This window comes from Neopsephotus bourkii, unplaced genomic scaffold (assembly GCF_033783945.1).
Source record: "Neopsephotus bourkii isolate Nb327-2 ecotype Australia unplaced genomic scaffold, CSIRO-AGI_Nbou_v1 NB_673, whole genome shotgun sequence".
NCBI classification, from domain to species: domain Eukaryota; kingdom Metazoa; phylum Chordata; class Aves; order Psittaciformes; family Psittacidae; genus Neopsephotus; species Neopsephotus bourkii.
The window spans coordinates 205,022-231,197 of NW_026901172.1; the positions used below are offsets into that span (position 1 = coordinate 205,022).

Here is a 26,176-nt window from a genome sequence, read left to right on the forward strand (position 1 = left end):
CACCATAAGGAAGGTGCACCCCAAGTAGAGTGTCCCCAGCAGGCAGGTGAACACCACGGAGGGTGTACCCTAAGGGTGGTGTCACTGCAAGGAGGGTGCCACTCCCGGGCTGTTGCACCCCAAGGAGGCCGTACCTCCAGCACAGCACCCCCCAAGGAGGGTGTCACTCCCCAACAGGTACCCCCAAAGCCGGGTGCACTCTATGCAGAGCTGAACCCACCCGGAAGAAGGGCACGCCCCGAAGAGGGTGTCACCCGAAGGCAGTGCCGCCCAAGGGGGGTGTCACCCCCAGGCAGGTGCACCTCTGGCCGGGCACACCCCAAAGAGGTGTCAGCCCCCCCTCCCCCCCCCCAGTCCATCCATCCATCCATCCATCCATCCATCCATCCATCCATCCATCCATCCATCCATCCATCCATCCACCCACCCATCCATCCATCCATCTCTCCCTCCCCGCCCGCCCGCGGGGCCGCGCCAGCCGCCTCCCGCGCACCCGGCCCGGTGCTCCCAGCGCTCCCGCCCCGCCGCCGCTCCTGCTGCTGCCGCCGCCGCCGCCCGCCGAGCGGAGGGGAGCGGAGCGGAGCCGAGCCGGGCCTGCCCTGTGCATTGTGGTCTGTCGGCGGGGGGCGAACATGGCCGAGAAGCAGAAGCACGACGGGCGGGTGAAGATCGGCCACTACGTGCTGGGAGACACGCTGGGGGTCGGCACCTTCGGCAAAGTCAAGAGCTGAGTACCGCGGCCGTGGGGAGGGCTCCGGGCTGCGCACCCCCCTTCTCCTTTCTTCCTCCTCCCCTCCGCTAATGCGGGCCTCCGTTCCCTGCATCGCCTCCCCTCCGCGCCGAGGCCGTGCAGCATCCCCGGGGGGAGCCCGGCGCCGGCCCGGTGGGCTCGGGGTGGGAGGTGCCCCCTTCTCGGGGTGGGGTTGTGAGGAGGAGAATGGGGCTCGGAGGGTCGCAGGCGGCGGGAGGGAGATGGAGCCCTCGCCCTTGTGTGCTGCAGCCGCCGGTGCGCCCAGCAGGACCCACCAAAACTTTCCTCCAGAACTAGGAGGAAGGTGATGGGAAGGTTGGGCAGCAAAGCCGGCGCTGACGGGCATCCTTCCCTCGCTGTGCCCAAGCTCCGCTCCCTTCTGCTCCTTCATTCCCGGTGGGGCGGCAAGTGCTTTCGGGTGGGTGTGAGGAACGGGAGTGAAGGGGGTTTCTTTTGCTGCCCCCCTGTACGTTATCCTTGGGGAGCTTGGGAACTGGCAGACACCGGCAGCAGGCGGGGATGGAGGGTCGGGTCAGGCTTGGGCTGTACACGGGGATTCCTGTGTCATTCCTGCCAGAGTAGTCAGCTTGCGTGTTCAAGGCGCTGCTTTGCTTTACCTGGTTTGCAAAGATTTCTGTTTCTTTTCCCTGTGAATTCTTCCATTACAGGCAAATTTCAGTTTGAATCAAGATATTAAAAAACCCCAACAACCAACCAAAACCCAGCAAAATGTGTTGTCTAAGCAGAATGGATAGCAGTGATTCCTGGTTGGAAATGGGTTTTGTTTCAGCCAGGGCAGTGTAGTGGCTGCTCGAAGGGGTGATGTGCCCGCATGCAGCCACTGGAGTTTTAAAATAACCCCGAACTTGATGGCAGGGGAAAGAAACCACTGCAACCACTGGAGCTAAATCCACCTGTGACCATTAATCAGGCCCCTAAAAATATATTGCCGTGTTTAATCCCAAACCACAAATTTACTGGCTGAAGAATTATCGGAATAAGTACTTCTAACAGTAAGGACCATTGAAATCACTGATGGGTACCAGCAGACCTCAAAAAAGGGCTCCAAAGATGGGGTTTTGTCCTTGTAGACCAAATTAAGCCTGCCAACAATAGCCTTTTTTCCTTAACTACCCTCCAGGAGTAACTAGTACAAACACCCCCCACTCCATCTATGACCTTAGTAAAAGTTGAGTTTCCAAAGAAACATTTCAAATGACATAAAAGATTTCCTAGCTCAAAATCCTTTATAGGTACATAGTATCCTTCATATATGCATATATATATATGTATTATATACATACCCTCTGGCCCCTTAATATTTAGCCTACAACTGACAGGTGTAATTTGCACTGGAGATTGGAAACTGAGATGAAGAAACTCAATCTCCTATTTAGACAGAATTCTAGCATTTTAATCAAATGAGCTTCAGAAATACCTGCATTCACCCTGTTTAGCAAGAGACGTGTGAAAAAGGACGGAGATTTTGGCCTGATTGGTTCAAGTGTTGTATACGGTGTGTGTAATAATTGCTTTTACTCTAAGAAGGCTGGTGCAATCGGTGACATTTCTTGTGGGTGCTGTGTTTTCTTCCAACACTGCCTTGCACAAGAGGCCTTTTACTCCTCAAGGTTAAGAAATCATAAAATTACAATTGTCAAGGATTATAACTGTTAAGGAAATAAAATGGCAATGAAAGAAAGGATTTAGTAACGATGGGGCACTAACCAGAGCTCGAATTTGTGACTGGAGCTAAACAGTCACTTTGAGCTATCAGAAACCAGAGACACAACAGAAAAAGCCCCATTGGGATGTTTGTTCTGGGACATCAGTGAACGGATCCTCCCAAAAAGTAGCTAAATGATGACAGAAACTCCTCGTTTTAAGCCCATTTAGTTCCTTGATCTCATTTACAGGAAGACTACACAAGGCTTTCTTCAGAGGGGGGCAAAAAGGCTGGTAGATGAGAGCAGGATTTTGGTGCTAATAGTGAAATTACAGCTGGAGTTGGTGACGGAAATGCAGCATCTGTTAGAAAAGAGGAAGGTGGCAGGAGTAACCATGGTGGATGTGAATGTGGTGGATGGGTAGGAGGTCTCATGCCAAGGGTCAGCTTTACTGCACAGGATTTTGCCAAATACCAGGAGAGCTGGAGGTAGTTATTTCCCTGTCCTGCAGGCCAAAGATAAGGTTAATTTGCAGAAAACAGAACTGTGGTAACGATCTTGGATTATGACTTTAGTGAAGGAGGTGGCATCTCCTCCACTGGTGGTTGGTAAGAATGGATTAGAAGAACTGCTGCTGTGTTTGTCATGGGCACATCCCACCCTGCAGGTCCCTGAAGACCTCTCCCACAGCCACAGCCCTTGCACAACGAGGTTCACGGTGGTTGCAGCTTGGGGACCATCGGTCAAAATCCAGCAACGCAGATATTTTTCCATGCATGACATTCCAATGGCCACTTGGTGTTTTCTTACCCACACTTGTTGGCCACCAAGGTGATCGGTTTGTGGTCCCTCAAGGACCGGCAGTGCTTGGGTGATGTTTTTGTTGGTTATGCTGAAAACTCATAACACTATGAATCAGGGTCAAATCCTGTTTTCTCATGCACTGTGCCGTTGCTGCTGAAGAGCAAACCTTGCGTTGGAGGGAAGAGAAACTAATGGAGACTGAACAGATGAAGGAAAGGGAAAGGAAGGATGATATAACATACAAGCAAGTGGCACTGGGGTAGAATTAATAGCAGTGTTGCTAAATATATGCTTTGGATGGATTTCATTTTTAACTTTGGGCTAAGATAAAGGCTGGCACAGCTGGTAGGAAAGGAGTTTTCTCACCCCTCTGTAAACTTCTACATTCCACTGAAGCATTTGCAAAACTTAACTCTTTGTGCTTAACTGAGCTGCATCAAACACGCACCCAGAGGTAGGCTTCCTTGGTACCTGCTGTAAAAAAAGCTATGCTGTCAAGGAGTTTTAATGATTATCTCGGCTTATGGTGTTATAAACACTATTCCTCCTCATTTTTTTCCTTATAAAAATAACTAAATTAGAAGGGACTTATTTCAGAAACTAATTCTATATATCCCTTCCCTTCTTTCCTTAGCAGCATCTGATGCTGAAATGTACTTGTGCTCAGGCAGTCATATGTGCATGTGGAGGAGGGAGCAGCTAAGGACACTCACACTGTATCCTGTTTGGTGCTGGTTTTTGGAGTTTAGGGTCAGCGTTACCACCTAACCCCTATGGCTGGGTTATTTTGCAGCACTGTGTGCAGTGCTTCTCGTCTCAGTGTGAAATCCATCTTCATTGCTCACCCCAGTGACTACTGGTTTTAAGCTGTGGTAGACCTTACCTAGGTATTTGTCACTAGAAGACAAGATATATGTTTAAATCCCCTTTCTAATACTGCCACTCAGCCCCTTCTTCTCCTCTGGGCTTTTAATCCAGGGAGTTAGTGAGAGGGAAAGAGAGGGCTCCCTCACCACCACCACTGAGCACCATTGCCCATCCCTGGGGTGAGGACAAACCCCTTAGAGATGAGCATACAAAGCATCCTAGTCCATGTTTATGGAAGGCATGGGACCTGCCAGTGCTCGTCCTGGGGCCAGATTATCCCATCAATGTGTACATGGGGTCAGTGGCAGTGACTCCTTGAGCAGAGGGAAGGTTGTCCTTGCTACCCCATGTCAAAATCCCTGCATCTGCAGGCTGCAGCCAGGGAGACCTGAAAGGCTTCGAAGTCTCCCACTACATAGCAAATTATGTTGTGTCTTTGTCTCTATTTCTCAAGGCGTTCGAGTAGGCTTAACAAGCCACGGGGGACTGGAACAATAATATCTCTGTATCTAATGCTTACTGTAAGCAAAAGATGGATTACAAAATAGACTGTTTATTTTTAATTATTAATGTGTCGGAGCTAGCAGACCTTCACAGAGTTACACAGTGTTTGTCATGGATGGAAGGGAGATGAACTCTTCAGCAATGGTATTGAAAACAATTATTATTCATTCTGGGCATGGCCATTTATTTCTTTTCCCAAGTGCATAATAAAAGATTTTCAAAGCATAAGTCAGGATAAGGCCAGAAGGGATTGTCTTGAAACAAAGGATGGCAGAAACTGGGGGTTTCTTCCTAGTTCAGTGTTAAACCTCTTTCTGTTGCAGTTCCTCAGTTTCCCAACTAATGGATTAGTGTGTCACATTTCTATCATGGACCTGAGTGAACCAAGGGCAGCTTTCAAAGCACAGGTTCTTGTGCTCCCAGGAAAGAGAGAGCAGAGGTATCGCAGTGTTATATTTGACCAAACTGAATGCTGCTGGTGAAAAGAGTTGATCTCAAAGACATAGAATCATAGAATGGTTTGGATTGGAAGCTGCCTTAAAGCTCATCCAGTTCCAGCCCCCTGTCATGTGCAGGGACACCTTCCACTAGAGCAGATTGCTCCAAGCCCCTTCCAACGTGGCCCTGAACACTGTCAGGGATGGGGGCATCCACAGCTTCTCCAGGGTAGAAAAGCTGTGGATTCTCTGTCCCTTTTGGACATCTGCTGAAGATGTCTTACACCCCCCTTTCATGCCTTCCCCAGCCTCCTTGGTGTAATATACACCATGACAAGCTTGGCAGATAGAAATCAGTGCCCTTTATAGGACTACTATTGGCACAACTTGGGGAGGTATTTCTTGCAGTTAACAAAGAGGCTGTATCCTGACCCATTTGCATAAAGCTTGAGGATGCTTCTGTGCGCCTTGTGCACATGCTGCTTTGCAGAGGCTTCCTCCAGCACTGCCCTGCTCCCTTCTCTCCAAGGATGCACCAGGGAAAATGCCTCCTCGGACTATTTACAGCACAATCTTTGCACCGCGAGAGAGGAATTATCTGCCTCCTCCAGCCCTCAGCTAATCCCTAAATTGCATCTATGCTGCAAAGCTGAGTTTATTTTAATTTCATCTAGTAGTTTTAAGTATTGCAAGGAATAAAATGGACGTGCAAAGTGCTGCTTTAATTTTCAAGGGCAGTAAAGGGTTTTATTTTTAGGATGCTCTTACTGAGGAAAGAATCTCTGGTAGGTCTTATCTGGTGGCTAATAATAGTGACCTGGCATGCCCTGAGCAGTGCCGGCGCTGCCGCCCTGCCCTTCTCACGCCGACTGCTTACTCCGCTTGCTTCTGATCAGCTCATTAGAGCCTCCAAAATTACAGTCTAATAATGTAATAACAAGGTTTGCTTGTAATTATTAACTCCTTGTGCTGTATGTTATTACTGGAAGGGTAATGTTCATAATTAAAGAGCACAAATATTTACTGTAAGCAGGTTTTATGTGCAGTCTTTAGAAAACCATCCGTATGTTACTGTTTTTAATATAACATGAAATATTGAGAAGGGGTAGCTCATGGCCAGAGAACCCTTTTGGATATCAGCATCCAGTTGACAGTTTCCAAACAGTGTCTGCTGTAACCTTCAATATAAATCGTGCTTCCTAGGAGCTTTATATTTTGTTTGCATAGTCTGCTTGTTGATAACAAATGGATTGGATGCTGAATCCATTTCACACTATTGTTGAGTTAGTGCCATTCCCCCAGTGACAGTGGTGCTACTCCCAGCCTGTGGTTGCTGTTTGTCCCTGCACACAAGAGATAAGCATCAGCATCTCAATGCACCAAGTGCCTATTATAAAAACCCCTACTGAAGTTTGTATCTTTTCTAACACCACCTTTTGCTCTTGCAATGCAGCAGTGTTCCTGCAGCCTGTCATCAAACCAAGAAGCATGCTTAAGAAAGTATAAATAGAAATTCATTTTAGTAATGCAAATCCTGCAGTCCTATTTTGAGCAGGGAAAATCCCTGTATCATTTTTTTAAAGAAGTGTGATGGTCTAGTTTTAAGACTTGGTTTATCAGGGGTTTAATCCATCAGTGTGTTACGGTGGAGATTCTCCTTTTCTATTTAAATCTATCTGTTTATGATTAACGTAGCTTTTACATGCTATAAATCCTTGCAAATTAGCTTTGGGTACGACCTCTTCCAGTAACTCAGTCTGTTTTATTTAGTGGAGTGGTTTTTGTGGAGAAGTCTCCTCCCTTCTGTCTTACATGACTCCAGTGGGAAAACAATTAAGAGACAAAAACTAAGATAAAATACTTCACCCCCTTATATTTTGTTAGTTTTCCCTTCAAGAGTTGTTTTTTGCTTATAAATCAATGTCCTAAATGGCCTATATGAATCTTGCTATACTGTTTAGTGACTTTGCAATGCTTTCTTTCTAATAGTTGGCGAACACCAGCTGACAGGGCACAAAGTAGCAGTAAAGATACTCAACAGGCAGAAAATCCGCAGCCTGGATGTGGTTGGGAAGATCAAACGGGAAATTCAAAACCTTAAACTCTTTCGGCACCCTCATATTATCAAACTGTGAGTACCCTTCTGCCTTTCAGCTTACTCGATCTGCAAAGACTTCAAGTTCACAATTGACTAGGTTTCAGGAGATGGCTTGAAGTAGTAGATTATGTTAGGTATGTGGTCAAGTTTTTGCACATTGGAGCTAATGATTGCTTTTGGGGAGTCTCCCACTAATTTATGGAGGGGACACAGTTGACACTTTGAGCAATGATGGAAGATGGTTTCTCCCATTGGGAGTAACAGCCAACAGACCAATGTCCCTGCGTCAGGTTTTGCTCAAAGCTGTGCTCTGTTGAACACAGAGACCATTGTAAAGGTGCGTAGGGAAGATCTGGGCTTTTCTGCACCGGGATGCTGTTAAGGGTTTTTGTGATGATGCTATTTAAGCTTCAGATCTCCAGTATTGGAGCTGCTGAGAATTGTGCCTGAGGAACTGCAGCATGGCCAGGCTCGTAGAGTGAAGCCTTGGCCCAAAGTCAATAGGTTTTATGTTTTAATAGCCTGATTACCCAGAGCTTAAAGGAACATTTTTTTATTATTATTTATTATTCAGACATAGGTTTTCAAAGTTGCCATTCTGATGAACCTGAATTTAAGTTGTAAATCAGCACCTGCACTGCAGCCTCTGGGAATCCTTCTCAATCCCCAGTTTGTGCAGGCAGGCCACATTAACGAGGCACTTGATAATATCTTTGGCATTTCTGTAAAAGAAAGCTGTTGAATGGTAACTGCAAGGAGAAGTTGACATTTAGGTCAGCCTTAAAACTGGCATGAGATATAGCAAATACCTGGGATTTAGAGGCAAGGGAAAACAAATTTTCTCTGCAGTTAAATAACTAACCATGCAGCAGCTGTTGACTTTAGAGTAACTTCACAGTTCCATGGATTTATTGGAAAACAGATTGGTATTATTTCATGAAAAACCCAGCAAGAGTCCTCAGCTGTGTACCCAGCATCCTGCAATTGAAGTCCTGTTCACACATTTGTCAAAGTACTAAAGCCTAAGAATTAAACCCAACTTAACAATATAAGTGTCCTATGGTACATACCGCAATCATGAAATACAGTGATAAAAGAGGTGAGGAAGAGAGACCTTGGTGCATAAACCTGCTCTTTCAATAGCTTTTTATGTGTATACAAAAGAAATAGTGGGGCAGTTAACAGTAGCTGGGATGTCTGGGTCCAAAGTACTTCAGAAAAATTGGGTTGATGCTGTTGATCTTTATGGGGCTATCACCTGTTCACTGCTGATCTCTGAAAATGGTTTGAAATGTGTGTTTGTTATAAATTCCAATGCACCGAAATTCGGCTGTAAAAAGAAAAAAGCAAACCACAATGTATGTGAAATAAAAGAGAGGGGTGTCTCAGATGGTGCTGCTATGAATGCCTGTAGCAGCATTGACCTCAGCTGATGATATTTTATCAGCTGGAACACTGAAATGGAATTGCAGCGCCCAGGGATCATATTGAATGAAAATGGAGAATAAATAATTTGCAAGTCAAGGGTGATGCTCTTTTTGGATTTTTCCCCATTCTAGAATATAGAGGGATTTAATATTTGCAAAATAACTTTTTGGGGTGCTCATCTTTTTTTCTAAAGCTTTCAAAAGAAGCTCCCTCTAGTGCCTAGAGGTCTTTATCTTCTTTATGCTTGATGCAAGGGAAACCAAATATACCCCCTTCCCTGCCTCCTGCGAAAGAAGCATTCATTTCTAAAGCTGTTGTTGCAAATCTTAGCCAAAATGGAAATTTGTAAGTCAGGACAGTCCTAAATGTCATAGGATTATCTGGCAGAGATTTCAGAGGATCATTTAAAAGCTTGAAGGAAAACTGTAGGTCTGTAAAAGAGACCCTTTCATAGACAAGTGAAAGATTATACTCGAAATAAGAGATGGCTTTTCAGAAGTGGAAAGCAATTATAAATGCAAGATCCAAACAAATGCTTATTTTAAGTGTTGATGTGAACCTAATCATCTGTTTAAAAGCCTCTCCCTGTTCTTCTTAATTATTTTCTTAAGTAATCCACTTGTGTTTTTGAAGGTACCAGGTCATCAGCACGCCAACAGACTTCTTCATGGTCATGGAATACGTATCCGGCGGTGAACTATTTGATTACATCTGTAAGCATGGACGTGTAAGTGCCAGTGCCGTGCCCAAACACAGCCCAAACACTTGTGTGGGAAGAGGATGGTGTTTAGAAGCAAAACGACTGCTAAAGGGAGCACAGTTAAGGTTAAAACCCAAAATAGAAGTTGCTTCACAGCAAACCCATCTGGAGTGTCTCGTACCCGGCTCGCACAAACGTTGTGTGTGATATTTTTTGCAACATTCTCTGATGTATTTCCATGCACAAACCAAAGCATCCAAGGTAACGTGTTGCTTAGTGCAAATATTTGGAAAACTAGCATAGTTTTATCATTTTTTAGCTACGGGTTGCCTGTCAAAACCCCCACGGTTCAGCAGCAGATTTACAGCATGGAAAGGAAGACGGCTCGGTGTGGTCTCCATCCCAGTCGTTCACCTCCCCCAGACTCCCCCTTGGTTCCACGTCAGGGTTTTTGAAGACTTTTAAAGGATGTGGCTTATCTGAACAACATTCTCAAAAGCCAGTAATCCTGCTGGGTATAAATCACCTGAGGTGTAGGTTAAACCTATGGAATGTGGTATTATGGTTACAAAGAAAATCACTAGTGTCTGCTCCATGGACCTCCTCATAGTCAGGGAGCAATTGCAGGGCAAGGAGATAAAAATGGGCTTAAGTGGACATTCAGAATAAGGTTTCAGGTGAAGGATCAGCCTATTATACATTTCCTGTCTGTACTGTAAAAATCAATGCATTTATAACTAAATGGTATAGATTAGTGCACTGGTTGATACAGTGGACTTCACTTTTCTGTGTGCAGTTCTGATTTCCAGCATATTTCACCCATCTGGATCTTTTCAGTGACTAATTTGAATCTTTTCTGGATTTTTGCATACAGAAACTAAATTTTGCATCAAGTGTCTTTAGGAAATAATCAGTCAAAATAATCATTCTCCTCATCATTTTAAATGTAAGTTCTCTTAATACAGGTCAGACAACTTTATAGCTAATATAAATCATCACAGTATTCCACCTTTAGCTTTTTTTTCCCCAAGGCCATCTGCCCATGAGGAATTGCTCCCTGCAGCATCCTCTGCAGTGTTTTGTCCAGTCTTGATCTGCATGTGCTGTGTAAGAGAATTGGTCCTGTTGGGATAGCAGGCCATTGCCTCATAGGTGCCACCAGCATGTTCTTGATAGCTCAGCTAAATTCAGGTTTCTAATTTCATCTCTGGCCTGTATCATTTGCAGAGACTAGCACATTATAAAATGCAAGGGGGGAAATCTGCTTTATTTGCTGCTTCTGGTCACAAGCACACTGTGATTTTCTCTCTGTACCATGGAATGTTTTGGCTCCTTGCTAAGTCAAACCTTCCCTTGCCAGCTCTGCACGCAGACCAACCTTCAGGACTATTTCCCCTTGCATCTGTAGGTTGAAGAGGCAGAAGCTCGACGCCTTTTCCAGCAGATTCTCTCTGCAGTGGATTATTGCCACAGACACATGGTTGTCCACCGAGACCTGAAACCAGAGAACGTGCTGCTGGACGCACACATGAATGCAAAGATAGCCGATTTTGGTATGTGACCCCAGCAGCATTCCAGACATGCAGCCAGCTCCGAGGCGCTTGCTGGAGCGTGTCCGTGTAGCACGCCTTACAAAACCCAGAGCCTGTTTTCCTAACCACTAAGCAGTTGCTTTACCTGAAAAGCCCACAGTTATAAACACCATCCCTTTTGAAAAGCAGGGATTACCTACTGTAGGCTGTTTCTGTACTGCCATTAAGAATAGAGCAGAAAAGTAATGCAAATCTTCACTATGTTTTAGTATAATCACCTAATATAAAGATTATCTGATTTATGGATAAGACAGACTCACTGCAGTTAGTTCCAGGTTGAGCTGGCTGCATGTTTATTTTCATGCATGTTCTCCATAGGTTTTGCCATGTGCTCTTGGCCTCACTTTGTTTTACGAATGAGCAGTAACAGGAGGCTGTAAATTGCATTCCTGATTGAAATCCATTGGAATAGCTGGGCCACCAGCCATGTCCTGATGACTCCTTTCTAGCAGTGCTAAATCCTTTTGAAGATTTACTAATTTCACACCCCCACATGATTCCTATATAAAGTAAGAGCTCTGGGATGAATTATGTCTCTGTTCCTGTGTGCTCTGGGATTTGCAACTTAGAGAAGCAGAATTAGCCTGGAGTGAATATTCCTTGGTTGGATGTAAAAATAACAATAACGATAATAATTGTGAATGCCCCATCCCTGGCAGTGTTCAAGGCCAGTTTGGACGGGGCTTGGAGCAACCTGCTCTAGTGGAAGGTGTCCCTGTCCATGGCAGGGGGTTGGAACTGGATGATCTTAAGGTCCCTTCCAACCCAACCCATTCTGTGCTTCTATAACAATCAGCATAAATTTTAAATCAGCTCAAAGGAGTCTTATCTAAATTAAATGAGCAGTTCCCCCCTCAAATTTCCCCCTCCACTTACAATACCTCTCCTTCTCTGTGAGACACTGAGTTCTCTGTGCTGGGACCTTCACATCAAACATCACTATATACTAAACATCTTCTCTTTAGGGTTATCCAACATGATGTCAGATGGTGAATTCCTACGCACCAGCTGTGGCTCCCCAAATTACGCAGCCCCTGAAGTCATCTCTGGAAGGTAGGACATTGCACTTCTCACCAGAGCCTGTGTGAGCACATAGTCTTTAAATGAGTTCTTGGGATTCAAAACAGCTTTGCACATCTAGTAAAAGCAGCTGGGTCCTTCCAGCCTGTATTTTATGTTTAGGTGAATCTACTGGCAGAAATCTGAAAGTATGCTTGGTTATTTCAGTAGCTGCAATAGCAATAGGAAACCAGGTTTTGCTAGAGGTGTATCATGAATTATGATAGGAGATGTTGACTATATTGTTAATTAAAGAGGGGAGAAATTACTCTTAGCATGCAGATACTGAGGTTTCAGATGGAAAGGCTTTTCCAGATCACAACCTTCTCTCCTGCCCACTTATAATATAAAATACAGTGTAATGAGGTGAACCGTTCACTACCAGAAGGATCAGGGAGATCTTTAACCACTTCCCTACATTGTTGAGCTCTTACATTGAAAATACTTGTCTTCTGGCACCTTAGGCTGGGGGTTTTGTTCATGACAGTAGTTTCAACCATTATAACTTTGTTTCAAACTGATAACTTGAGTTGACAAACCTCCAGTGTAGTTGCATGTTGCAGCATGCAACATCTGCACAACACATGGCACGTTGAATGCATTCTGCAAGGGTGAATCAGACTTTACTATGTTGATACAGAAGTGTTACCTCCTATGTTTTACTGTTGGGAACCTAAGTTACATGACTGTGCTTATTTCCCTATCTCTCTCTATAATAGCATAGAAAGGATTGCAAATACAGATTTCAGTCCTCTGTGTGGTCCTTCAAACTGCCCATCTCATTATGTGACCTGTATTTTTGAACTGCCCTTAGCATGAGCATTAGTTTTCCTCTGTTTCCAGCACAGAATTTTGCCTATAACCATAGCTTTTAAATACAACATTTTGCTCAAAGTGTGTTCGCTGTGATTATGGTTATTTTATCCCTGTTTATGTCAATACAAGTGTTGGCAGAGTATCCTAGGAATTAGACTAGCATCCAAAAACCCTGTTGTGACTACAGCTCATTGTGCGAAACCAAGTAAATCCTCACTGTCAAGAGGGGGACGAAGCCAGAAGCTCTACCATGATTCCAAATAAATATTATTAGTATTATTTCAATCTCGTTTTCAGTAAAGGCCAGACACACATTTAGGAGACAAGGCACATGGCAGATTAACAAGGAGGATTTAGTCCCTGTATGTAGAGCATGATTGTTCCAAGGATACAGGCAATACAGCTTGTTAGCAACAAAAGTTGAAATAAGACCAAAATCAAGCCTACACATTGCAGTTTTTCACTGCCTATAGCTGCAATACCACTTGCAGTACCAGTGATGCTTAATACCCCTGATTAATATAACAATCTGCCTTCTCAAAGCTACAGCAGCGTATGAGAGCTGCATTTGTGAGGAAAAGGCATGATCCACTGTTCCTGCAGTGGGATGAGTGCATTCCCACTGGGTATGCGGGTCAGGGGAGCTGGTTCCCAGCTCCTGCTGCCTTTGCTGGGTAGAGCACAAAAGCAATGGAGTGTGACAGCTCAGGTTTCAGAGTCCTAAAAGAGTATCTCATTCAGGCTTAAAAGTCCAATCAGCTATTCAGGCCATGCAGTTATCAGCAAAAGAATCAGCCTTCCTGTCTGTTGGAATTGGGCATGGAGGCAGGATCAAGAAGGCATCTAGCTAATCGTCTGCATTTCCAAAATGACACTGCTGCTGTCCCTGGCCTCAGCAGGGAAAGTCTCACCCTTGGGTATGCAGAACTGGTGTTTTAGTGGTGTTCAGAGAATGGCTGTGTGCATGGCTGGCGCTTTTTGTACATTGGTGTGTCTGTGGGGGTGCTTTTCAGGAGGAGCGAGTGCAGGATGCTGAGGTTTCAGGAAGAGACTTCTGTATTTCCATTTGAACCTCTGTGTTTTGGTAAGGTTTTACAGCCCAAGGGTAAGCACTGCAGGAATGCATCAGTTGCAGCAAACCAGATAACTAGGGCAAGCAGGCAGCAGCAAACCCTATATATTTGGGGTGTCCGGACTTGGTGATGCCAGGGAGCACATTAACAGCTTGTCAGAAGCAGGAATGCTCATGTATCAGCGCATAAACTTCAACAGAGAGTAAATGCTCAGAGGTACAATACCTGCTGCCATTTCATATGCCTTGCTGAATGAATGGTGTCCCTGCCCATGGCAAGGGGGTTGGAACTCTAAGGTCTCTTCCAACCCAAACCATTCAAGGACTCTATGAACAGAAATTGCTGGCTGAGCGCTTGGGGCAAAGCAATAAGGAGCCTGGCAAAGCTCTTGGAAGTATGGGTTTGCTTTTTGGAGGGTTTGGCAGAGGCAGGGATGTACATGGCCATCCAGAGAAGCGCGGGCAGCCAGCACCAGCTCTGCCATGTCATTTCCCCTCACTCCTCAGTGATTTTGGCTTAGGCAGGTTTAGTTGAGAGCATCCATGTGAGCGGCCCTGGGGTGGGATGCAGCTCTGGCCTGGTGGAGCTAAAAGCAGGTCTCCAGCTCACCCAATACAACCTGTACCTTAACTAAGGAGAGGAGGACAGGGGGTGACATGTTTCTCCTGCCTTGCCCTCACACAGGCTGTATGCTGGCCCAGAGGTGGACATCTGGAGCTGTGGTGTTATCCTGTATGCCCTTCTCTGTGGCACTCTGCCTTTCGACGACGAGCACGTCCCCACCCTCTTCAAGAAGATCCGGGGAGGTGTGTTTTACATCCCGGAATACCTCAACCGCTCCGTTGCCACTCTCCTCATGCACATGCTGCAGGTTGACCCCCTCAAGCGAGCAACCATCAAGGACATCAGGTCAGCCAGGGTGGGATGGGGTGGGCTGGCTGTGCTTGGGGGGCTCTGACAGGCTGGTAGCAGAGGGCAGTGGTTGTCCTGGGGGTTATCTGATGGTGTGTGGGCAGTAGTCAGCTAATCCAGCTGATTTTTGTCCCAAGAGATTCAAGGAGCATTCATGCACCCTTCTGTGCGGATGGAGAGATAGGTGAGGATGAACAGGGTGATGATTTTGTATGTATGTATTTTGTGTGTCTGTGTATACATACATACATATATATATATTATCCTAGAATGGTTTGGGTTGGAAGGGACCTGAAAAGATCATCTAGTTCCAGCCCCCTGCCATGGGCTGGAACACCTTCCATTCAACCAGGTTTCCCAAGACCCTATCCAACCTGGTCTTACATATATAAATGCTGTTTTACTGCATTATAAAATAGCCTAAAAAGCTCTTAAAAGTGCTTAGCAAAACCAGCTATATTGTGCAATAATTCTAAGAACTTAATATCCGCCAGCCATTTTTCATTGCTTTATTTCAAGACCACCTTCCCCTGGATACCGGTTCAGAATAAGAGGGTAATCACTGTACTTAGTGCATATCCAATCAAAAAGGAGGAGAAACATAAGAATTGCTAACTTAATCCATAAATATTGGATATAGTTTTAAATGTGAGCAAATGGTTTATCTTTAAATGCAGCAAAGTCTTCTTGTGTAGTCAATGAGTGCAGTGCCCATGAACCTTTCATCTGCATGCCTCAATGTGGAAATTCAAGGTAAAGGGTACAAATGGGTTCTTATGCATGTATTTGTGCCCACAGAGATCATTATAAGTTTATGACTGGTAGCAGGACTTCAAAATTCTCACTGTCTGAGCCATTTTAGAAGCATTTTGTTAAACTGGAGACTGTTAAGCATTTTAGGAGGTTTATAGTAATCATTACATCCCACTGGTGTGCTAAGCATATACATAAATGTTACTAGGACATTCAGGAGTTCTCAGGTTTTTAATGTATTTGCAATGGATGGCCTTAATTTTACCCTTCAAGGAAAACCAAGTAAAATGCCTGTTTTATTTCTGAATTCTTTAATACTAGAGGATTTAATTACATTATAGAGCAGCAGCACTTATGGTGAAATCACAGTTGCTATGTAGAACCTATAGATGAGGTTATAATTTAATTATCACTTAATTATCATTGACTTCATTGTAAATCAGTGGGAATCAGGTACCTGGATAGCTTTGATGCTCTGTATCCCTATCAGACCCATAGTAATCAAAAAGTGTGAGCATCTCTTATGTGCTGAGCTCTTACTTCAAAGCCATGTGAGCCAGCAGCCATGCTTGTAAAGTGTCATTGCCATTGCAATACTGGAGTGCCCATGCAGGACTGGACTGAGCTCAACCTGCAGCTGAGGATTCATACTGGACCAAGTGAGGGCCTGGCGGCAATGGGTGCCCCAGTGCTCTTTGCACAGAGCTCACAGTGGCTCCTCTCTGCTTTCCCCAGGGAACATGAGTGGTTTAAGGAGGAGCTGCCCAGTTACCTGTTCCCAGAGGACCCTTCTTACGATGCCACCGTCATTGATGATGATGCAGTTCGGGAAGTTTGTGAGAAGTTTGAATGCACGGAGTCGGAGGTGATGAACAGCCTGTACAGTGGTGACCCTCAGGACCAGCTAGCGGTGGCTTACCACCTCATCATCGACAACCGGAGGATCATGAACCAAGCCAGCGAGTTCTACCTCGCCTCCAGCCCCCCCACGGGCTCCTTTATGGATGACAGCACCTTGCACATCCCTCCTGGGGTGAAGCCGCATCCTGAGCGGATGCCGCCATTGATAGCGGACAGCCCCAAAGCACGATGTCCTTTGGATGCCCTCAACACCACAAAGCCAAAACCTCTGACTGTCAAAAAGGCCAAGTGGCACCTGGGAATCCGCAGCCAGAGCAAACCCTATGACATTATGGCTGAAGTGTACCGTGCTATGAAACAGCTCGATTTCGAGTGGAAGGTAGGGAGTGCTGCTGCTTCTTGGTGGCCTTCAAGGGCCATTTTCTCATGAGCTGAATTGCTCAGGGATGTCAGTAAGTATGCTTACAGCCTCACCCAATAAATGCCCCGCACCTTGCAATCATCCCAGCTCTTTCTTGTTAATATAAACACGCTGAATTAAGATGCTAGCTGTGGTTCAGTATCTGTTGTGTTTATGGCGTGAAATAAAAGTTCGCTTTCCGAATGCTCTAAGCCTCTGGATGGAAAGATGATTCTGCCTTGTTTAGCTGCAGGGATAAGAGGAGCCAGTCACATTTCTAATTTTAGTGGCTAATTCCTTGCGAGGTCATCTTGAGTGCTCCTGAGCCAATAACCCTCATTATTTGTGCTTGGGTCCTGTCAGTCATGTGTGCTGAAATGGCACGATATGCATCTGCATAAAAGATGCACAGATGAGGGGAGCAGGAGCACTGATGTGGTGGCATTTTCCTTGTCAGAGATGGAACAGTGCTCGTGGACCAGATATGCTTTCAGACACTTACTGATTCCTTGGTTTAGGCTCAGCTCCTTGAAGCTTGATATAAACCCAGATGACATTTTAGTTGATGGCACTAACTTCAGGTATTTCTTCAGAGCTACGCAGCATTTAGTCAGAATCTCTTTCAAAGTCAGATTAATAAATCCCTAATTTAGCCATGAATATTTGCTGCTGAGCCTGATTCCCTGAACCTCAGTGCAGTTGCTGAGGTGAGCTCTCCTGACTCATGGGCTTTCACAGCAGCCTCATGAGAGCATCAGGAGCAAGGTAAGGAGACTTTCAGCCCAGATCTTCATTACCAGAGGAGATGATACTGTCCTCGCTCCAGCTCCCAAAGGTTCTACAGTGTGAAGGTCACAGTGCTGCTTCTTCAAAGCCTTCTATCTCCTGCTTACTTTTAATAATGTTACGTATCTAAAAGCCAAGTAGCACCCAGGAACCTGATTTCACTGCAACAGCCAGGGGATGGACTGTCTTCAGATGCATATACCCTAACTATTCTATGATTCTATATGTGTGTGCCAGCCAGCCATTCATTAGTTGCATGGTTTTATGGAGAGTGAACAAACCTGATGTATTTCTGGTACAGCTTCACAAACCAAGTCATCCCAATGTCTTTATGTGGGCAGTGGAGCTTGTTTTGTATGAGAAGGCTTCACAATCTTTCCCACCCTAAGAATAACTTCAGATGTGACTCTTCATCAAAATAGCTTTTCCATCCGTGCAATTGCTTTGTAATTATAGCGCAGAGAAGATCTCATTGCAAATGAGGTGCAGCAGATCGTGAGGTGGGAAGTGGCAACAGAATATCCACAGCTGAAGGCTGATTCACGAACACTGAATTTAGCTGCACTGATGGAAGAAGTTGCTCTCCCCTGCCCAGCTGGTTTCACAGGCAAGGTCCTCATATGTGGGTCCATGAGTGGACTTTTTGGCTTATATAGCCGTTGCTGCTGGTGAAGAAAACAGCAGTTTGGTGGCTGGCAGATGGGTCAGAGCAGCTTCATCTGCCAGCAGCTGCTGAATCACAGCCTTGTGAAGCATCTTTCTTAGAATAGGAGCAAATAGGATATGAAACCATTTAATTCATTTTGTAGGCATTGTTCTTTCTAGAAACTGTGTTTTTTTATCAGAAAATGTCTTACTAATGCTTAGAAAAACATAAGGGAAGAAATGTTCTGCTTTCTATCTTGAGTCTTACTCCCAAAAGCTTGTTTCTCACTGCAGGTAGTGAACTCCTACCATCTCAGAGTGCGCCGCAAGAACCCAGTGACAGGCAATTATGTGAAGATGAGCCTGCAGCTCTACCAGGTTGACAACCGCAGCTATCTCTTGGATTTCAAAAGCATCGATGGTAAGTGGGATATGATGCAACATGAGATGTAAAACACATAAAATGGCCGGTTTTGAAGCTAATAATAATAATAGCAATAATAATAATAATAATAATTCTTCATATTTTGAAATGCTTATGCAGCTGTTTCAAGTCAGTGAAAGCCCTTTTGATCCATTTGCTTCCACTGCTGTTACTAGTTCCATACTAAACGTGCATTGCAGATGCCAAACTAATGCCTCTCTTTCTTTGCTCTTTCTATTCTGAATATTGAAGACGATGTGATGGAGCAGAGGTCTGGCTCGTCCACACCGCAGCGTTCCTGCTCTGCTGCTGGCTTGCACCGGCCGAGGCTGAGCATTGATGCTGCCGCGGCCACCGAGTGCCAGTCACTGATGGGCTCCCTGAGCGGCTCCTTTGTGGGCAGCATCCCCTCGGTGACACCACGCCTGGGCAGCCACACCATGGACTTCTTCGAGATGTGCGCCAGCCTCATCATGGCCCTGGCTCGCTGATGAGTGGCACCGAGGCGCCGGTCCCTCCGCACACGGTATTGCACTGTGAGGATCTGGTCTGACCTGTCCGTTCCTTGTTTCTTCTGCTTCGTTCCTCCTCCTCCTCCGCCCTTCACCACTCCACAGACTGTGACACAGACCCAATTCCAGACCCAGAACATACACCCCTCTAACAAGGCACTGAGGAAATCAAGAACAGCTTCATTTCATTCACGATACCGTGGTGAAATGTATCCAATATCCTTTTTTTTTTCCTGGTGAACCAAATGGGAAATATTGGCATGACTGTAAAGTAGTAAATGTATCACTGAGGTTTTGGAACACACCTCCCCTCTGGTTCATCCTGAGTTAACTGAGCGCTGGCCAAGCCTTCTGAGATACAGGCAGCATGTGATAAGATTGATGTTGTGTCCCCTTTGCTGTGCAGAGCAGGGGCAGGATGGGCTGAACCAGGTCAGAGGGGTCAACCAGGAGCTACAAGAAATGGAGTGGAGGGGTAGTGAAGCAGCTCTGCAGCTTTCACACCTGGATGCCAGCAGAGTGCCAGCCTCTGGTAACACTTTCCTCCTAAAACTAGCAGCTGCTTAGATGCGTCTGCACTAGTGCAATATGCCATGCCCTGTTTTTTTCCCCATGCTAAAGATGGGAAAGTGGGATTTGCAAAGGTCCTGTTAGAAACCTGCCATGGAAAATCCTCTAAGTGTCAATTCTTTACAGAGGAATGTCTCTGAAGATGCTTTGTTTCTTCTCACAAGAGCCCTAGATGTCACTGACCTGCTCACCACACTCAGATGCGAAGGCTGCTTGCCTTTTAACCAGCCCTTGATAATCATGCCCGGCCAACACGCTCACGCTCCCCTGCCACACCACCAGTTCCACAGCCTGAATCTCAAGCAGGAGTCCAATGAGCCACCAATGGACAGCAAGACGCAGATGACCCACCTGAAAACCACACTTCACCTAAGGGTGGGGATCCAGGCGAGATGGAGCAGCATCATACAGCTCCGGAGCACTTACCCATCACCTTTCCCATAGGAAGCCTTCGCCTGCTGTCACCATCCTAGAACTGCTGCAAATCTGCCTTCCTTACCTCCCTGCTCACCGCTTCATGCTGCTGGAGGCTTGCTTTTCATGCTGAAGGGCTCTCCCATCCCGCTGCTGCTCACCGGGCTGTGACCTTCACCATGCCACTGATAAGGCAGGGATATCTGAATCCAGAGATTTACTATTTCTTTACTACTGGTTACCTGAAGGATAGGGTTTTCTTTTTTTTTAAGACAAACTACAGGGATTTTTAAGGTTAAATTCTTGTTATTCAAGGGTAAGCTCTAATGCATGTATGACTACTTTGTGTAAAAGAATTCTTATTTTTTGATTACCGAGGTTTAATTTAATGGGCCTCTGCTTGGCTTTGCTATGGTATTTGATTCCATTTACTTGATTTCAAAGAAAGATAATAGTCTCATCAGTCAGAAAATGCTTTATGAAAACTTTGCCAAAAATATCCAGGGACAAACACACACACATTTATTTTCTTCTCTTTTTTGGGTTTTGTTTTAAGAAACAAAGCAAAGGGGAGCTTTTGCTGGTCCCAGGTATGTGGTCATTCAACTTAACTGAAAAAACTTTAATCCATCTTTTTTATAGTTTCTCATGACCCATCAAGGGGTTTTGCCAGGTGTTTTTTTTTTGTACAGTTGCACTTTAATTTATACTTTCTGCAAGTTTCTATGGGAAGCAAGGAAGGGAATGACACATTAAGCCTTTTGTACTCATCATTTTAGGTAATGAAGACAAATACGGGATATTTTTGCCATCTACTGGCAGTTAAATGGACATTTTCAGCTTGATGTCCCTTTTTCTTTCCTTAAGAAACACAAAATTGCCTTACTTTTGTTACAGATTACACTTGGATTCTCACTAAACGTGACTTTACAGCTCCTATTCTTCCAGAAGCTGCACAAAGTAGAAAGCTTCTAAACAGTTTTGCTGTTCTTGTCTGCTAAATCCAGCACAACAGTGGCTGCATTATAAATCCAGCAGCAGAACACTTTTGTTTTTTAGAAGAAATACTGGAAATATTTGTAGTACTCCTAGGTTTTGTAATGATCTTTTTATTATATGACCATTATTGAATAAATACTCCGGGGTGGAGGATGGCTTTGGTTACTGTGCCTGGTGGCTATCAGATGATGCATGTCTCCAGTGCTGTGGTGTGAGCAGGTCAGACCTGGTGAGGATGGAGAATCTAGACTCCTGCATGCAAAAAAAAACACCCCACCCCAGAACCAAAGCTAAGCAGCACACCCAGGTCTTTAGCAGCTTTCAGATCAGTGCTGAGACATGAGCAAATGCTGAGTAAACAGCCCTAAATGGTATTGGGTGCTGGAGATAAGCCCCTTTGGAAAAGAGCAGGAGAAGGCAGCTGAGTGGCCATAGGGATGGACATTCATTTCCATCCAAGAAACAGCTATGAGTGTCCATACCCCAGCTATGGAATGTATTTGAAATGTAAAACTGTTTTTAAATCATCACCGCAGCTGAGCATCTTGCCAAGTTGCTTGTCCTGGAAACATCTGTAGCCCGGTTGATAAGGGGCTGGTGCAGATTATATTAGATACAATCTGTGGTTCAGAAGCATGTAGATGTACAGATGTCTTGCCTTAAAATGACACTTGTCCTCTGTGATTTCCTACCCAGCAGAACTAATAGTATTAAACAGCAGCAAATGCTCTTGGGAGGATATATTTACTTCCTGGAGGTGGGTGGGATTTCAAGGTGGTAAAATAAGCCCTTGTGGCACTTGGCGTCTTCTTAGACCCATGCAAACAGAAACTCATATATGGATCTGCAAAACCAGTCCTGCCTAGAAGGCAAGACAAATGGCTCAGTTTTCCATATGGAGAGGCACAAAGAAAGATGAAGCAACTTTCCTGCTTGATGTCAGCAGAGACAGTGGAGTGAGTAGGACTGATGGAAGTACCTCTTTGATGAACCCATTGATTGAGCTGTCTGTTACAGCCTTACCCAAATCCACGTTGCATATTGAATTATTCCTCGAAGTTTCACTCTTTTTTTCCCTTTAATATTGTATTCATTTTACCTTCAGATAAGCTGTTTTCTGGTTCCTAGCTGCAAAGAAGCTGCTGACCTCCAGTTATATTTTTCCAGAGGAAAAGATTAACTTCTACACTGTTACACTGTGGTCAGGTTTGGTTTTTGAGTTAATGCTGGTACATGCATGTGCATCGGGAAAAGCAGGGGAGACATATCTGGATTACAGAAACTTGAATTACTCCAAGTGCAATTCTTCAAAAGCCTCTGGACAGCTGTGCTTTGCAAGCCACAAACTCACCTAAACTTTGCTTCAGCCCAAAGGGGAGAGAGACAAAATGCAGAGGATATAGAGGTCAGAATAGGTTCCAGCATTAACCTCCAGCTCTTGGGTGAGTTCATTCAGAAATAGCTTGTAGTGTATTAGTTGGAAAACATATATATGTATGCATAGATAATATATACATATATATATATATAAAAATGTGGTTAGCATCCCTGTCAGTGGTCTCTCAGTTTTATTTGCCCAGCAGTGTAGCTGTGTGCCCTGGATACCTGCCATTGCACACACTAACCTGAGCATGTCAGAGGACCTGGAGAAAAGGGATGGTATTTTTACACCCTCTTCTAGGTAAAGCCCTTGAGTAGCTTAGCTGACCCCATTGGACCCAACACAGCCTTGTCCGGGAAAGGGAGGAGCGGAGCCACGAGCATCCTGCCCTTCCACACTCCCTGGCCAAAGCCCTGGTGCCAATGGGGTTTGGGGCACTATTATTTTCAGGAGTCAAAGCTGAGCAGGCAAAGGCAGAGGGATGTTTATTTCCTCTTAACAGGTCAGAAGTGCATCTTCAGTGTGTGTCCAACTGAGCATTTCATAAGGTGTGTACAAGCACAAGGGTATATATACAGGCAGTGTTGTAAAAAACTAAGCAAGTGGTTGGTATCTGTTGTATATACATTTTTTTTTGTGTGACTATGATGCCATTCATATTGGAATAGATGAAGTTTGAACAAAATAACCATTCTGTCTACTGTTCATTTTACTGCTCTTTACTGTCAGTCATCTTGTGTGCACCCAATAGAGAAGGAAGAGAGACCTATACACAGTATGTGAAATCGTGCCTTCAACATACATTAGCACTGCTGGAAGTCGCAGCTTTATTTCACGAGGTGCACAGATTCCCCCATTTTATGCAGAATCCCACTGGTGAGGCATGCAGGCCATGTTTCCAAATACTTGAAGTACCATTTCTTATGCAATTATTTGGCTTCACCCTTTTATTAGCTGGGGGGAAGAAGAATGGCACATCCATCCCTTTGGATGAGCCAAACAAATCCTTGTTCCAGCTCCTGCAGTATTTTACAGGAAAGTTTTAGGGTCTGTTTTTATTTCAGTTATATACCTACTAGAGTCACTTTTTTTAAGATCTTACTTTGATATGGGCTTTCCATTTAGTGCTTTCCTTTGCCTTCCTTTTATATTCCTCTTCATCATTCACTGAGAAGAAAAGCAACAGCTTCTTGTAATTGTGAATTTCCAGCCTGCCTCTTGGACACAGAGGTACCTAACTCCCATGCCTGAGAGGTGAACTGGTGTTCAGAATTCCCACATTATACCTGTTGATGAAGCACTGACTTTTGCAGATAGCAGACCTGGTATTACGTGTATTCGATGCACATATCTTTGCTCACTTTGATCACCAGAATTAGGAGAACTGGAGAGTAAATCAAAGCTCTAGTTGCAAAGTATGAGCATACTTTTGCTGTTAGAAAAAGTCTGTTTTCAACAAAAGCCTTGAAATTCCTGCTGAAGCTGCCTTATTTAAAAATCAGTTTATTTGTAAGACTCATCTCCTTTTATTTCCAGTTTTGAAATAGTTTATTTATCCTCATCTCACAAAGCTGTGAAGTAGATACTGTAGACATGGTACTATTTATTCCTGTTGCCGAAAGCATGTTCATGTGTTCTGTATCATGTTGTATTCACGTTTTGTACCTCAATGCATCTGTGGGGTTTGTTTTTCCTTTCAGAGCACAAAGCAAAACTGAATCCCAGGATAACTGTAGTGTCCATGGCCAGCATCTTTGGGCAGACAAACCTCAGTTCTAGGAGAGAGGTGAATCAGACTAGTCTACTGCAATTTTTGGTTTGTACTATAAGGAGTATTTATGATTTATAGTATGTATTTATGGTTATTTTTTGGTTAAAATACTGAACTTAAAAAAGCTCTAAGAATCCCTTCAAACATATCATCTTTAATGTGAAGCGCACAAAAAACCCGAGCTCTACAAATACCCCATCCTTCTTGGTACTTTCTATTTTGTCAGCTGATGGACTGGAGAAGGTTTTGGTTTCAGATGAATTGTTTTAGTACTTTCTGGGGTTTAGAGCTTTTGGGTACAGAGCCTAGGTTCAGTTTTGTCCTTTGTGCAAGTAACTGTGCATTAGAATAATCACAACGAAGCCTTTTACCTCCCATTTATGGCGTGGAAAGTGTTTCTCGGTGTACTGCACTGCATGTGATTGATAGCTGTCTCCATGGTTGACATTTGCACTTTAATAAACTCGGAGATGAAAAGAGGCAAAAGCAACAAATCCTTAAAACTTACTTATTGTACAGCCCCTTTTTGGGTTGGCTGGTAGCTTCCCTTTGGAGATGATGCTCCCAGCACATCTGATCTGTGGGACCATGGATGCCCCCAGGGCTTGGGAGGGGCAAAGGGGCAGGAAAGGGAACTAAAATACATATATGAATAACATAAACAGCTTCCCCAACCCAAAATACACACCAGGAGTCAGACCCAAAGGTTTTCTACTGTATTAACGTGCATCCAGCAGAGCTGATGGCCCTGTGCTGACTCCAATCTCGACTCCTTATGCAGAAGCATGGAGAGAAGCATTTTAAAGGTACTGTGCAAAAATAACCTTTCATTGCAGGAAAGGTGCCTGGGGGAGAATTTTGGGACTTGGCTCCTATATAGTTGTGATGCAGTGGGATGTAAATACAGTTAAAGCACTGGATTTCTAGTGGGTGCTCTAGTTCTATCCCTATCCACACTCTCCTTTTATGCCATTTATGTGAGACAGAATTGGCTTCTAAGAAATTTCAGTTCTCCCTCAGATTCAGCAAGTCACAAGTGTTATCGTGGTGATTTCCATTTTGAGAAGAAACAGAGAGGAACAGCGTTTTAAATTCATATGAGAATTATTTGAAGTTTTGATGTGTTAAGGATGTACCAGCAAGGCTATAAAAGAAAAAAGGAAGAGTTTAATTTCCTGACCGGTATCTTATAATCTTAATATAGCCAGCCTGTGGTTTAATTGAGGAAATCTAAGTTGCTATATGTAAAGCAGTTTTTTATTGTCTTGAGTCATCCCATACCAAGCGTTTTCATTCTGTGCATGCATTGGACTCTGTCCATGAAGGAAAAGAGTTTTACATGCATTGCAAAGCATCCTCACATCGAGTCAGCTGCCAGCGCTAGTGCAGAGGTTTGTGTTTTGCATCTAGTTGGGTTGCAACCCCACGAGGACTGTGCGTAATTGCAGCGGGAGCGGGGCCCGATCACGTATATCACAGGATATATGGGGAGGTTTCTCTTTAGTTATTTTAATTTAGAAAAGAAAATCTTAAGTAATTTCCTTAGGAGACAAAAAGGAACTTGCATATGTGGCCAATACAAGATTTGCCTGTAGCTCTCACAGAGCGTGTGATTAATAGACTTCAAGAGCTGTGGGATGGGGAGGAGGATGAGGAAGGAGTCAAGGAAGGGAGGTGTTTTCTTCACAGGATCAATCCTAAACATGCCATGGAAAAAAGCATCCCCCAGGTAAACAGTCTCCACAACTTCCACCAGCAGTACAACTACCAGCAAAGGTGAAGGACACAGAGCACGTCCCAGCCTGCTCTGAAGCCAAACACGCACTTCAGCTCCCCGAACTCTCCATCTCCTCTAGAGAAGTCTAAATATTTGGGCTGGCAAGGCTGCAAAGCTGCGCATGCTTACAGGGGCTTGCTTTATTTATTTTCTTATTGCAAGGATGGATGCAGGC

At 44.6% G+C, this 26,176-nt stretch overlaps 1 protein-coding gene across 4 annotated transcripts; it reads left to right on the forward strand.

Annotated features, from left to right (window-relative positions):
• The first annotated feature begins 552 nt into the window (after positions 1-552).
• On the forward strand, positions 553-20,018 carry PRKAA2 (protein kinase AMP-activated catalytic subunit alpha 2). 4 transcript variants are annotated; one of them, XM_061353382.1, is made up of 10 exons: positions 2,538-3,938; positions 4,697-4,737; positions 7,020-7,161; positions 9,190-9,283; positions 10,665-10,809; positions 11,814-11,901; positions 14,481-14,705; positions 16,197-16,701; positions 18,448-18,574; positions 18,830-20,018. In XM_061353382.1, exons 1-10 carry the CDS (start codon positions 3,874-3,876, stop codon positions 19,066-19,068), a joined length of 1,671 nt encoding a protein of 556 aa, XP_061209366.1. In that variant the 5' UTR covers positions 2,538-3,873; the 3' UTR covers positions 19,069-20,018. The 4 variants fall into 4 exon arrangements, with proteins under 4 accessions (XP_061209368.1, XP_061209370.1, XP_061209366.1 ...); XM_061353384.1 differs by lacking the exons at positions 2,538-3,938; positions 4,697-4,737 and adding an exon at positions 553-726; XM_061353386.1 differs by lacking the exons at positions 2,538-3,938; positions 4,697-4,737 and adding an exon at positions 559-701.
• Positions 20,019-26,176: the final 6,158 nt, after the last annotated feature.